The sequence below is a fragment of the Mastigoproctus giganteus genome, chromosome 1 (genome assembly GCF_048544385.1).
Source record: "Mastigoproctus giganteus isolate SK-2022 chromosome 1, ASM4854438v1, whole genome shotgun sequence".
NCBI classification, from domain to species: domain Eukaryota; kingdom Metazoa; phylum Arthropoda; class Arachnida; order Uropygi; family Thelyphonidae; genus Mastigoproctus; species Mastigoproctus giganteus.
This window is the reverse complement of record NC_143575.1, coordinates 58010442-58022062: the sequence shown is the minus strand read 5'-3', so window position 1 is coordinate 58022062 and position 11621 is coordinate 58010442. Positions and strand designations below refer to the sequence as shown.

Below are 11621 nucleotides of genomic sequence, written 5' to 3'. Positions count from 1 at the left end.
ATTCTAAGAGTCTCGGTGATTTTCCCAAAATAAAATGCCGAGAATTTTCTACACCTTCTTAGGAAAGATGGAGAAAATTCTTCTTTCCTCCTGGAATAAAATATTAAAGTTTTCATAGCCATCAGGAAGTGTCACTGCTTTAGTGAACCACTTAGTAGTGGCAAATGACGCAAGGAATCAAGCTTATACAGCAGCAGTTCATCCCACCCCATCCCAATAAACCTATCCACATCACTTTCCCAATCCCTTTAATAATTTGTCTAATTCTTTCTTAAATTTATTCAAACTGCTCACTTCCAGAACGATAGCTGGAAGTTTGTTCCAGCAATCTCCGTCTGAGGGCAAGTTTTCACACATCTTTGGCACTTCTTACCACTTTAGAAAGCCTCTTACACTTTCTTCCATGTTGTTGGAATAAGCAACGTGAGATTTAAGCAAAATCAGTGGTAAATCACAAGGACTTGCTTTTCCTTTATGTTAAAAATTCTTTCTTTTTTTCACCAGTTTCAAACCAGTTAAAAAAAAAAGGGTTAGAATATGAAATCTGCTACCTTTGGTAGCTTCCAGAACCACCAAGCCTTAAACCAGCTCTGTCAGAACCCAAAAACCACACGAAATAAAAAATAATTAAATCGTGCAGACTAACATATGAATGACATCGACGGAACCCTCTTTTAGAACTTTTAAATAACAGTTAATACCAGAACCTAATACACAAGGAAACTGGCCACAAATTCAATAATTCAATCTCCCCCTCCCATCGATGCCACCGTACTGGAAAGATCTCACAAGAAATAAACCGATGCTAACATCGAAGTCCATTTGATCTTTGTCACTGCATCCTCCTATCGGTGGTTATAAATAATCAGATTAAAAGTATTTTTCTATGGAATTTTAAATAAACAATATTTAAATGCTCAATAAAAATATAATTATATATACATAATAACTATCGTTTATACATAAATACATATTATTTATACACCTTTATATTTATGATTGGATATTTAAAATATACATAAACATTAATTTATAAAAATTTATACCTGTATCTGTGTGTAAATATACAAAGGTATAATCATTTTTTTTCAGCTTCAAGCCGTGAGCTCTACGTGATACTCCAGCAGATCAATTTGATTATCATTTATCTGAACTATATTCCATCATTTTCATATATTTTATTTTATGGCTGCTAATATTAACATTTAGTATTTTAGATTAATAATTATGTCAAGTAAATTCTTTCAGAATTTTATATAAAATTTAAATTTTTATGTAATTTTTTTTCCAAGTTATGCGGCAGTTACTATAGAAATATGGTATTCACACGTTTAGTGTGCACTTTAGATCCCATAAAATGGTTTTGGCAACAATTCACAAATTAATAAGATTGTTATTTACGGTCGTGCACAGAAATGGACGAACGGAATAATACCATACGACGGCTTACACTACAGCTTCTCTCCTATGTTTACAGAGCAAGGCGTATTAATAAAGTAGTAGCTTCTCGCCCAATTCACAAAAAACCTGCAATTTTAAAGAACCGATTGTGGTGTTTTTTCGCTAATGACATATTTTAAATAAGGTAATAATAATTCTTATTATTTATTTCAAAAATATAGACGACAATCGAAATCATCGGTTGGGATTACTTTTCGTCGAGGATTTAGATACCTGTGAATAGCATACAAAAGCATCAGTGTTAAGAATAACGTCGACAGTAGAAAATTGGTAGTCGTCGTTGGCGTTCTGCTGGTGAGGTGTGTTTCACATTTTTTTAAAAATATTCTATTGTAATTAATTTAGTGTACAAGTTATATCTGATTACATAATTAGTATAAAATGGCTGAAGTGGACGTTATTTTTCATAAATCACTAAGTACGAATGTTGGTAATCATATTTGCACTCCTACGTCTGATATCAGACGTTTGGATGTGGAAAAAGTGCCCTCTAGTGACGGAGTACTGCTTGAAAATAATGAACAGCTGAACAGCGTTAATCCACCCAGACTCAGCGAAGGTGACGATAACGATGGGACAGAAGCAGATGTTGACACTCCTGGGATTACAAGTTTCAAAAAGAAGAAGAACCGTAAAGGGAAAAAACGAAAATGGAAGCCTTATTACAAACTTTCATGGTCGGAAAAACATGCTCTAGAAGAAAGAGAAACGGAAAGAGCAAACCGAGTTCGAGCAGAGATGTTTGCGCTTGGACAACCGCTTGCTCCATACAACACAACACAATTTTTGATGGAAGATCATAATGTTCAAGAGCCAGATTACGCGCATATTCCAAACGGTCATCGGCATTACAATCGCGACAGCGTGGATTCCTCAGATGAATTTTACAGTTCACCGGAAGACGAAGAGGACTTTTTGCAGAAACAGTTTTCCGAAATATATGAAGATATACATGCAGAAAGGTTAAGTTCTATGTCTAAAACTGAACTTGTTCAAGAATGTATACAGCTTGAAGACAAGGCAGAAGAAATGGAAAATAAACTGAAAGCATTTAGCGAAAGTGCATTTCCTAATACAACAGATCAAATTCTTGAAAAAGAAGAAGCTGAAAAAGTACGAATTTTCAAAGAAGAAATCAGAAAGCTCACTGAGAAAAATGAGCGGTTAAGGCGTGAAAATGAACTTCTTCGAAGCACTGCTGGTAACAACAGCGACTGTTTGTCATAAACCGGACTATAAACAAAAAACAACAAAAATGTATAATTTGTAGATAGATACATTTATTTTTGATGGTGAAAACTATTGCTTGTCATTATCATTTTAAGCACTGTCATTGTAAAAATTTACATTTGCTCTCAAAATATGCATTGTAACACTGGTTTGCTATTAAAATATATGGATAAAATTTGTAAAGTGAACAATGTAGTGAAATAGTGCCTCCATTTCAATATTTAAATTCATGCAAAACTGGTTTAATTTATTAATTCTGTGCCAGTTTTCATTTAGTTGTAGTGTATAGCTCTTAAGGTTTGTCTTTTAAAGGTTTATACAAGCCAGCATCAAACTTATATTACATCATATAATATTAATCTGAAAATTAAGCCCATAGAACAAAGCAATGTTTTGGATTTTTCTCAACATGTTCACCTGGCAATTTCCACTAAGATCGATCTGACATTGCAGCTGCACTATACATATGTATTCACGGCATAAATGCCAACATGGTTATTTACACAGGTTAATATTGCAATATATATTGTATTATTATTTTAATTATCAAATAACTGGTTTATGTCAGGCTTAGATCATAATTTAATGTAACCTAATTCAACTGTTAAGTTATTTCGATAAAAGCAATAATAAATTAATTGATATTAACCGATCATGATTTACCAGTGAGAACGTACTGCTTACTGTTTGATCGAAAGAAGTGCATCCAGTGAGCATGAGCAACAAAAATATTAACACTATTCTGCAATTTTAGAATTTATGAAAAAGCAGTAAGAAAAAAGTTATCTGATTTGTGCATATAAATATGGTTAAGGATTTTATCCTTATTCATAGTTTTAAGTTTTTCATTCAGCTCAAGAAGTTTTGTTGAATGAATATCTAGAGCAGGGATCCCAATGGGGATGTCAATATTTGACCCCTGGGGGTCAATCATCTTGAGAGAGGGATTGATACATGCAAACAGGTCAAATGGTGTTGAATCACAAACTACAGCAGAACTGCTTTTGTTAACTTTCCTCAGATCTTATCTAGTGGAAGCTGGATTCAGCTATTAATAATTTACTGAGAAAAGTGGGCTTGAACATATCAGAATATGGGGATGTAAGGATCAAATTAGTGTAATTTTAGCCTGGATACTGCACAGCTTATTGTAAATCACTAGGTGCCTCATTAACAATTAATTTTCATTAACACAACTTCCTCATTAACAAAACTAAAATGGCAGAAATAAATCAAATAATTTTTACCATGTTTTTTGTTATGAAAGTAAGTGGTAATTAATCACAAAATGATTGTTACTTACCTATGTATTATAATTATTTTACATTTTTTAATAAATAACTATTATTAACAGATTTTTCTTATAATCCATCAGTTAAAATTAAAATGTATTTTTTGGATGAGGAGGTCAATGAGGAAAAAATGCATTTTTTAAAGGGGTTGACAGGTAACAATGGTTGGAAACTTCTGATCTAAAGTTGTGGAGATAAGTACTATCACAATTGTGACCCAAATATGGTTTTATAATCTCATTTATGAAAAAAAATTATTGCACTGATTGTAAGAAAGCAGTCCAATTGTGTTTCCACCCACAAATACTGACTCTTAAGCAATTTGGACACATTAACACAGTAATGATAAAAGACTAATTTTGCAATTATTTTAAACTTTTTGCCACAATCAGAGAGTGCTGATTATTACCTTTATTTTTCTAAGGCTCTTTCACGATCCACTGACATGTTAGGTTATTTCCTGAGACAGTGATAATTTTTTATTACTGGTTGAATCCAGTGCTCGAATTGGGTCAGAATACTATTCCAGCTGTTAAGATACTGTAAAAAAGTTCAAAATGTTAAAATGCTCATTGCTGATTACAAGTTGAAATATATTTGTAATTTTAGCATCTGAATGATGTTTGCATGTTAACCTGTTTATTCATTTATTTATTTGTATGTCTGGATTAAAGCTAGCCTAGGGTCCAAAAAGAGTACAACCAAGATAATGAAATGCAGAAGCATGGTAGAAACATAAAACCAAAAAACATGGCAAAAAAAAATTAATATAAAGAAAAAAAGTAGCTTGTTGATCAAAGGTGTTAAGAGGCAAAATCAGTATGATGTCCTAACAGGAAAAGGGACAAGAAACAGGAATGATACCTAACATTAACCCATCAGTGACTGATAAAGAAAATTCCTGATGATGTATTGTCTGGGTCTCTCAAACCCACTATAAAAAATTATACAGTAGATATGAAACAATGTTACAATGAGTCAAGATATATCAACTAGTAATAATAACAAAAAAATTAAATATTTCAATTAAAAAAAAGAAATTCCTACATATTGTAGAAAACATAAAAGTATGTTTTTTTTTTTTTTTTTTCAATTCAGTGTTTACTCTTATTATTGGCTGTGTTATACCATGCAATCTACAAACCATTTATTCCAGCATACGTCACATGGATACTTTTCAGAACTACATAATTTAATAAATAAAAATATAAAACAACCTAAACTCGAAAGGCAATTAAAAATCTAACAAACTGCAAAAAACAAATGTCCCTTTTCATGCAATGTCATCATCATCCAGGTCACAGGGCTAACAGACTGCCACAAAGTAGCAGTGTATTTCCTAAACCAAAATACAACAACAAATAACTGATTAGGAGAAAGGGCAGGAAGGTACTAGAGTTACCAACAAATTCCTAAATAAAATAACTAATGGGCAAACAAAAATATAAATGCATGGATCTGTCAAGTCCTTTTCATAATACAAGAGTATTATGAAAAGAGACATGAGTTAGAAGTATGGAAGAGTTGATAAACAGAAAAGGGATCAAAGTAAATTCTTCTAGAACTCGGAAGAAATTTGAAAAAATGACAGAGATTCATAATAATGACAATTCATTATGATGAATTCCAAACACTGATTTTAATTTGAAAATGCACACTTCATAGACCAAAGCATAGTTAACATGAAATTAAGTGTTGACTTGGTTTATATAATTTTGATATCATATACTAGGATTTCAGGAAAGTTTTTTTTAGCATTAGTAGTGGCATATGATGTAAGAAAACAAGCTTATACAGCATCAGCTAAAAAAAAAAAAAACTTTTCCCATTTCACCTATCCATTCGCTCCAAAAGTTTGTCCAATTCTTCTTTGAATCTATTCTGCAACTGTCCTTCCTCAGTTTGAATTTGTGACCCCTTCAGAGCAAGAGAAAGAATCCCATCAGCATTGAGCTTCCTCAAACCATACAAAGTCTTATACACCTCAATCACATTACCTCACAGGTGCCTAATCTCCTGACACTGCAACTTGCAGAACTTAAGCCTTTCTTCGTAAGAGCACCCCTTTGTTCCCCGCACCAGTCTTGTTGCCTTTCTCTGTACTCATTCTAGCAACTCTATACCTTTCCTAAAATGAGGCCTCCAGATCTGTACACAGTACTCAAGGTGTGGCCTGACCACTGCCTTATACAAGGGAGTAATCACTTCTTTGTCTCTGCTAACAAAAGTCCTAAATAGCATTGACAAGACTCCATGACCTGTTCTGGCAGCCTTTTTTTTTTTTTTTTTTTTTATATAAACCCCAAACACGAGAGGTATTAGAACCTATAGTACTTAGTACCGTGCTTGGAGGCGCCTCCGTAGCCAGGTGGGAAGGAGCAGCAGTGCGTAGCACACGCTTCTTGATTAGACCGGGGTTCGAGCCCATCACCACCAAATACGGAGGATGCGGAAAGGTCATTCAGGGAATGACCACCGCATATCCCGGAGCAATATGGCCTTAGTTGCTAATGCTCCTAAAAACCAAATAACAACAACATAACAATAACAACCGTGCTTGGGTTGGAAGTTGAGAAGATGAAAGAAGATATTTGTTGACATTGGACTTGAACTTCTGTAGACTGTAATTTTCAGGAAATACGTATGAAGGAAGGTTGTTCCAGAAAATGGCAGTTGAATGAATAAACGAGAAAATTGAAAAGTTGCTTTTGTGAGTTTGAAGTTGGACAGTATATGGATGTTGGCTGCATGTGTTCGGACTGTTTTGAAAGAGAGAGCAGGAATTATAGAAGCCAAATCAGAAGAACAGTGCCCAAGGAAGTATCTGTAGAAGAGGCATGCAGCAGAAACAGTACATCAATGAGACAACAAGTGGAGAGACTCTGTTAGAGATGAATCATTAATTAACCTAACTGCCCTCTTCTGAATGGAATCAAAAAGCCTGAGAGAGGTTTTGGGGGCACTACCCCAGATGCGGGAACAATATTCCATGGTAGGGCGGATTTGTGATTTATATAGAGTGAGCAGCTGTTTGGAAGAAAAGTAACGCTGAGAGCAAAAGAGAAAATCAAGTTTTTTAGATGCAGAGGAAGCAATATTTGTAATGTGCTTGTGCCAAGAGAGAGATTAGAAGTCAGGTTAATCCCCAAAAGAGATATATCATTTTGCCTAGAAATCGGAGTGTCACCAAAGATAAGCATAGCAGCAGAAGAATCCTTTTTGTGAGATATAAGACAAGACTGAGTTTTAGAAGGGTTGAAATCAACTAAGTTGTCTTTGCCCCACTGGAGAATTACCTGAAGATCGGCATTAAAGGAATTGGTAGCAGATTTTCGAGAAGTTGAAGCTGATTGAGTGGGGCAAGATTTCTTAAAATGGAAAGTTAAATGCAATGGGCTATCATCGGCAAAACTATGGATAGGATTTCCAGTCAATGGAAGAAGGTCATTAATATACAAGAGGAAAAGAGTGGGGGAAAGAACTGAACCTTGGCAGACACTGGCATTAATGGAAAAGTTAGAAGACAGAGAGCCATCTACCATCACCCTCAGTGAGCAATCAGAGAGAAAACTGGATAACCAATTATAAAAAACAGTTGGCAAACCATAAGATAGAAGCTTGTCTAGAAGATCTTTATGCCAAACACGATTGAAAGTCTTTGAGATGTCAAGAGCACTACTTGTGTTTCACCAAACCTTTCCATTGAATTAGTCCATGAATGAGTAACATAAGCCAGAATATTACCAGTGGATCAACACTGATGAAATCCATACTGGCGATAGTTGATCAGACGGAAGGTTTCTAGGTAGTTTAAAAGTTGGCAGTTAATTCATTTCTCCATTACTTTAGAAAGAGTAGAAGTAATTGCAATGGGACGATAATTGGATGGGAGGAATTTGTCAATCTTTTTTGGAACTGGCTAGATATGAGCAAATTTCCAATCAGAAGAAAAAACACCTTTGGAATAAGAAAGTGAAAAAAAGCGGCAAAGAATAAGAGTAAGTTCAGGAGCACAGGTTTTGAGAACAAGTGAAGAAATACCATCGGGACTTGTAGCTTTCTTAGCATCAAGATTCATCAAAATCCTTCTGACATCCTTTTGACAGAAGACCACAGGAAGTATTGAATGGAGCGAGTTGGGAATGGTGGGAGGTGTTTTACCAAGATCATTAATACATGAGTTGGAAGAAAAATGGGATGCTAGCAGGTCAGCTTTATCCTTGGCTGAAGTGACAACAGCTCTGGTTTGGACAGAGGTAGGAGCAGAGATGGTCAAAAGTTGCGGCCAATAGCTTTGGCAAGAGACCAGAATGCTCGGCTACCATTAGGGAAAGAAGCAAGTTTTCTACTCTTAGCCTGTTCAAACTCTAGTTTGGACTGATTAATAACTGCTTTACAATTGTTGCGAGCTTTGGTGTAGGCAGAAAATGAAACTGAAGAATTAGAAGCAAGCCAATTACGATATGCAACATTATTCTCTTGAACAGCCTTAGCACATTTATTGGAAAACCAAAGTTTAGATATAGGACGAGATTTTAAAGTGGAGTGTGGGATAAAGGATTCCATTCCTGCAAGAATAATTTCACTGACACAATCTGAGCCGTTGACAGCAGAAGTTTTGAAACAGTAATCCGACCAAGGAAAAGAAGAAAAGAAATCTCGCAGGTCATCCCATTTTGCATTCTTGTAATGCCAAACAACACGAGGTTGGGAATACCCATGAGATAAAGGCTTCATTGGAGAAGAGACAATCACCAAGTTGTGATCTGAAGTGCCTAAAGGACCTCTCACTTCGACCGTGTACTTAGAAGGATTGTTTGTGAGAAAAAGATCAGGCTGTATGTTAGGATTGTTGGATTAGGATTGTCTACACAATCTAGGCTGGTTAGGATTGTCCGGTGTTCTTGTAGGTAAATGAACAAACTATGCAATGTCATTAGTAATTGCAAAAGCGTCAGCATCTTGACCAGCTGGTTCGGTGTGACTAGAAAACGGAAGCCAGCTGGAGTTGTGAACATTAAAATTACCATGGAAAATTACCTCACTGTTAGGAAAGTTGGACTCGAGAAAGTCAAGTTGCAAAGAGAGGAAGTCAAAGGGCTCCAAGTGATTAGTGGAGTTGGGAGAACGGTAGAGACAACAGATGAATTTGACACAATGAGGTAGAGAGATTTCACAAGCCAGAGAAGATCAAAGAAAGGAGATTCCAAATTGCCAAGTCTCTGACAGGGAATATCAGAACGGACATATGCACAAGTACCACCTTTGAGGCGAAAGGAATCTTACAGCAAATAATTTGGGCATCTGAGATGAGCAGTAGTTGAATCAACCAATAACTGAGATTGTCAGAAAAAGTACATGGGGTTTGGAAAACTGCAAGTGGAAATGGGCATCGTTGAGATTAGAATTGAGACCACGTATATTTGTGAAATGAATTAGGGAAGTGTTTGGGAGGTTTGATCTTTTCGCAGAAAAGCTTGCTCTATTACTTTGACAATTTATGGTGTATGCAATAGTAAGAAAAAGTGGGTGGGACATGCTGTATGAAGTAATGAAATTTTTAGATATAGCGTACACATGGTAAGAATATACCCAGATCCTTGACATAACGTGGCCTCGACAATGCTCCCCGCATACACACTACTCGGACTCCTTCCAATCACTATCTGGCAGAGTAAAGGTAGGAAGATTATAACACTAGCTGATCCGGAAGCCTCCTAGAGAGTTACCAGTAGGTTCAGTCCGGTGTACTAACTAGCGGCTGGCCTGCGAACACCGTTTTAGAGCTGTACCCTTGAAATTTAAGGAATATTGGATCTCGTCACGATGTTCATCATAACCTCAAAAGTCATCAATCATACTGCATGATGGAAGAGATGGGGAAAGGTTGACTGGAACTTAGCACTAGAGACTAAACATGGGTTCCACCACTTCAAGCCTCCAATAAGCAAAGTGGTGGTATTGGACCAGTTGATGAGAGTCATCTAGCACCTAGTACTGCCTGGTAACATAGAGGGGGAGCGGCATTCCTCCATGTGGTATGGATGCCACACCTCGACCCCTGCTTATGTTGGTTCACACCTGGGCAATCACCCACCATGTACTTGTGCATGGAGGTTATACCAAGGATTACTACAGTCCCACCATCGTGAAGGTGCAAGCAGAGGATTTGGCTGTCACAGACCGTCCGTACTTCACCGAAATTGGGTCCAGTTGACTTGAGTGTCATCCGAATATCAGTTCCATCAGCGTTTTAGACTCCCAGGTAGCAAGTACAGCTTGTCTGGCATATCTGAGAGGAATGTCTGCGACAACCTCAAACCTGTCTACACTTCTCTGAAAACCTCATATCTGACTGCACAATTACCCCCAGGTCTTTTTCCTTCTCCACTATGCTGAGTGTTGTACTGCACAGTTGGTACATTACTCTGGGGTTACTGCTACCCATATGCAGTACAGTAATACCCCGAAGTTACACAATAGGGGGGGGGTCCGACTAAAATCGCTTAAGTCGAATTCGTGTAAGTCGGGGTACAACTTTGCATATAAATACATATAAATTTTGTTTAATTGGGACCAAGGACTAACAAAAACACTAGTTTAGAAGAAAAATATTTAATAAAATTGCAGTTCTTTATACATATTAATACAAAATATGTATTAAAAAAATAAATGAGTTACGTAAAAAGTTATTTTGATGTCGATGGCTTCATAAAATCTAACAAATTCATGACTCCCTGGTCCATTGGTTGAAGCAAGCTGGTTGTGTTTGGAGGCAAAAACACAACTTTCACACGTGGTTCGAAATTAATTAGGGTGGCAGGAGGGTGACTGGGTGCATTGTCAATAAGAAGCATCACTTTAAATGGAATCTGTTTAGACTTGCAATAACGTTCGACTTTGGGTATGAAGTGGTGACCAAACCAGTCCTCAAAAACAGAAGCTGTCACCCAAGCTTTATGATTTGACTTCCAAATCACTGGTAAGCTAATTTTAGATATATTTTTTAAAACTCTTGGGTTTTTGGAGCGTAGATTAAGAGAGGTTTTAACTTGCAGTCACCAGCTGCATTCCCGCCAACCATCACTGTCAATCGGTCTTTGGAAACCTTAAAGCCTGGAAAGTTTTTTTCTTCGTGAAAACGATGTAATTTCTGACAAAAGTTGAGCAAGAATTCGAACGTACACATATAAATATGACAGTTGGAATGCAAATTCTTGTGTGCAGCTCATGCGGCAGCAAAGTTGAATTTTGTTCATCTTTCGCTCTCACTCTCCGCCGTCGCAACGTACCCATAGACTGGAGATGTGCAAATGTAACCCCAATTCACAAAGGAGGATCAAAGGCTGACACAAGTAATTATAGACCTGTTAGTTTAACTTCTGTTCCAGGTAAATTAATGGAGGCACTGGTTAAAGAAGCACTGCAGGATCATCTAGACAAGAATTCAGTTATAGCTCAGACGCAGCATGGTTTTGTTAAGGGCAGGTCTTGCCTGACCAATTTGATTGGATACTATGATGTAGTCACAAAAGAACTGGATGCAGGGAATAACTTTGATATTATATATTTGGATCTTAGAAAGGCTTTTGATACTGTTGCACATGGAAGACTGCTGCACAAATTGGAGCAGTGTGG

The 11621-nt window shown here is 36.5% G+C and overlaps 1 protein-coding gene and 2 long non-coding RNA genes across 3 annotated transcripts in view; 2 read left to right on the top strand and 1 right to left on the bottom strand.

The window, feature by feature from the left end:
• Positions 1-1718: 1718 nt before the first annotated feature.
• Positions 1719-11621, top strand: part of LOC150090817 (uncharacterized) — a 103261-nt gene continuing 93358 nt past the window's right edge. Inside the window, exon 1 of the long non-coding RNA XR_016546915.1 lies at positions 1719-1760. This is a non-coding gene — a long non-coding RNA (uncharacterized LOC150090817). The remainder of the gene's footprint in view (positions 1761-11621) is intronic.
• Positions 1733-2778, top strand: Hexim (Hexamethylene bisacetamide inducible). The gene has a single exon (XM_090373036.1). It carries the CDS (start codon positions 1843-1845, stop codon positions 2686-2688), a length of 846 nt encoding a protein of 281 aa, XP_090229162.1. The 5' UTR covers positions 1733-1842; the 3' UTR covers positions 2689-2778.
• LOC150090816 (uncharacterized) overlaps positions 4450-11621 on the bottom strand; it is a 123225-nt gene continuing 116053 nt past the window's right edge. Inside the window, exon 5 of the long non-coding RNA XR_016546916.1 lies at positions 4450-4523. This is a non-coding gene — a long non-coding RNA (uncharacterized LOC150090816). The remainder of the gene's footprint in view (positions 4524-11621) is intronic.

What these genes read in the sequence shown, in the direction of transcription:
- Hexim (XM_090373036.1), top strand. Translation starts at nt 1,843, where the DNA reads ATGGCTGAAGTGGACGTTATTTTTCATAAATCACTAAGTACGAATGTT.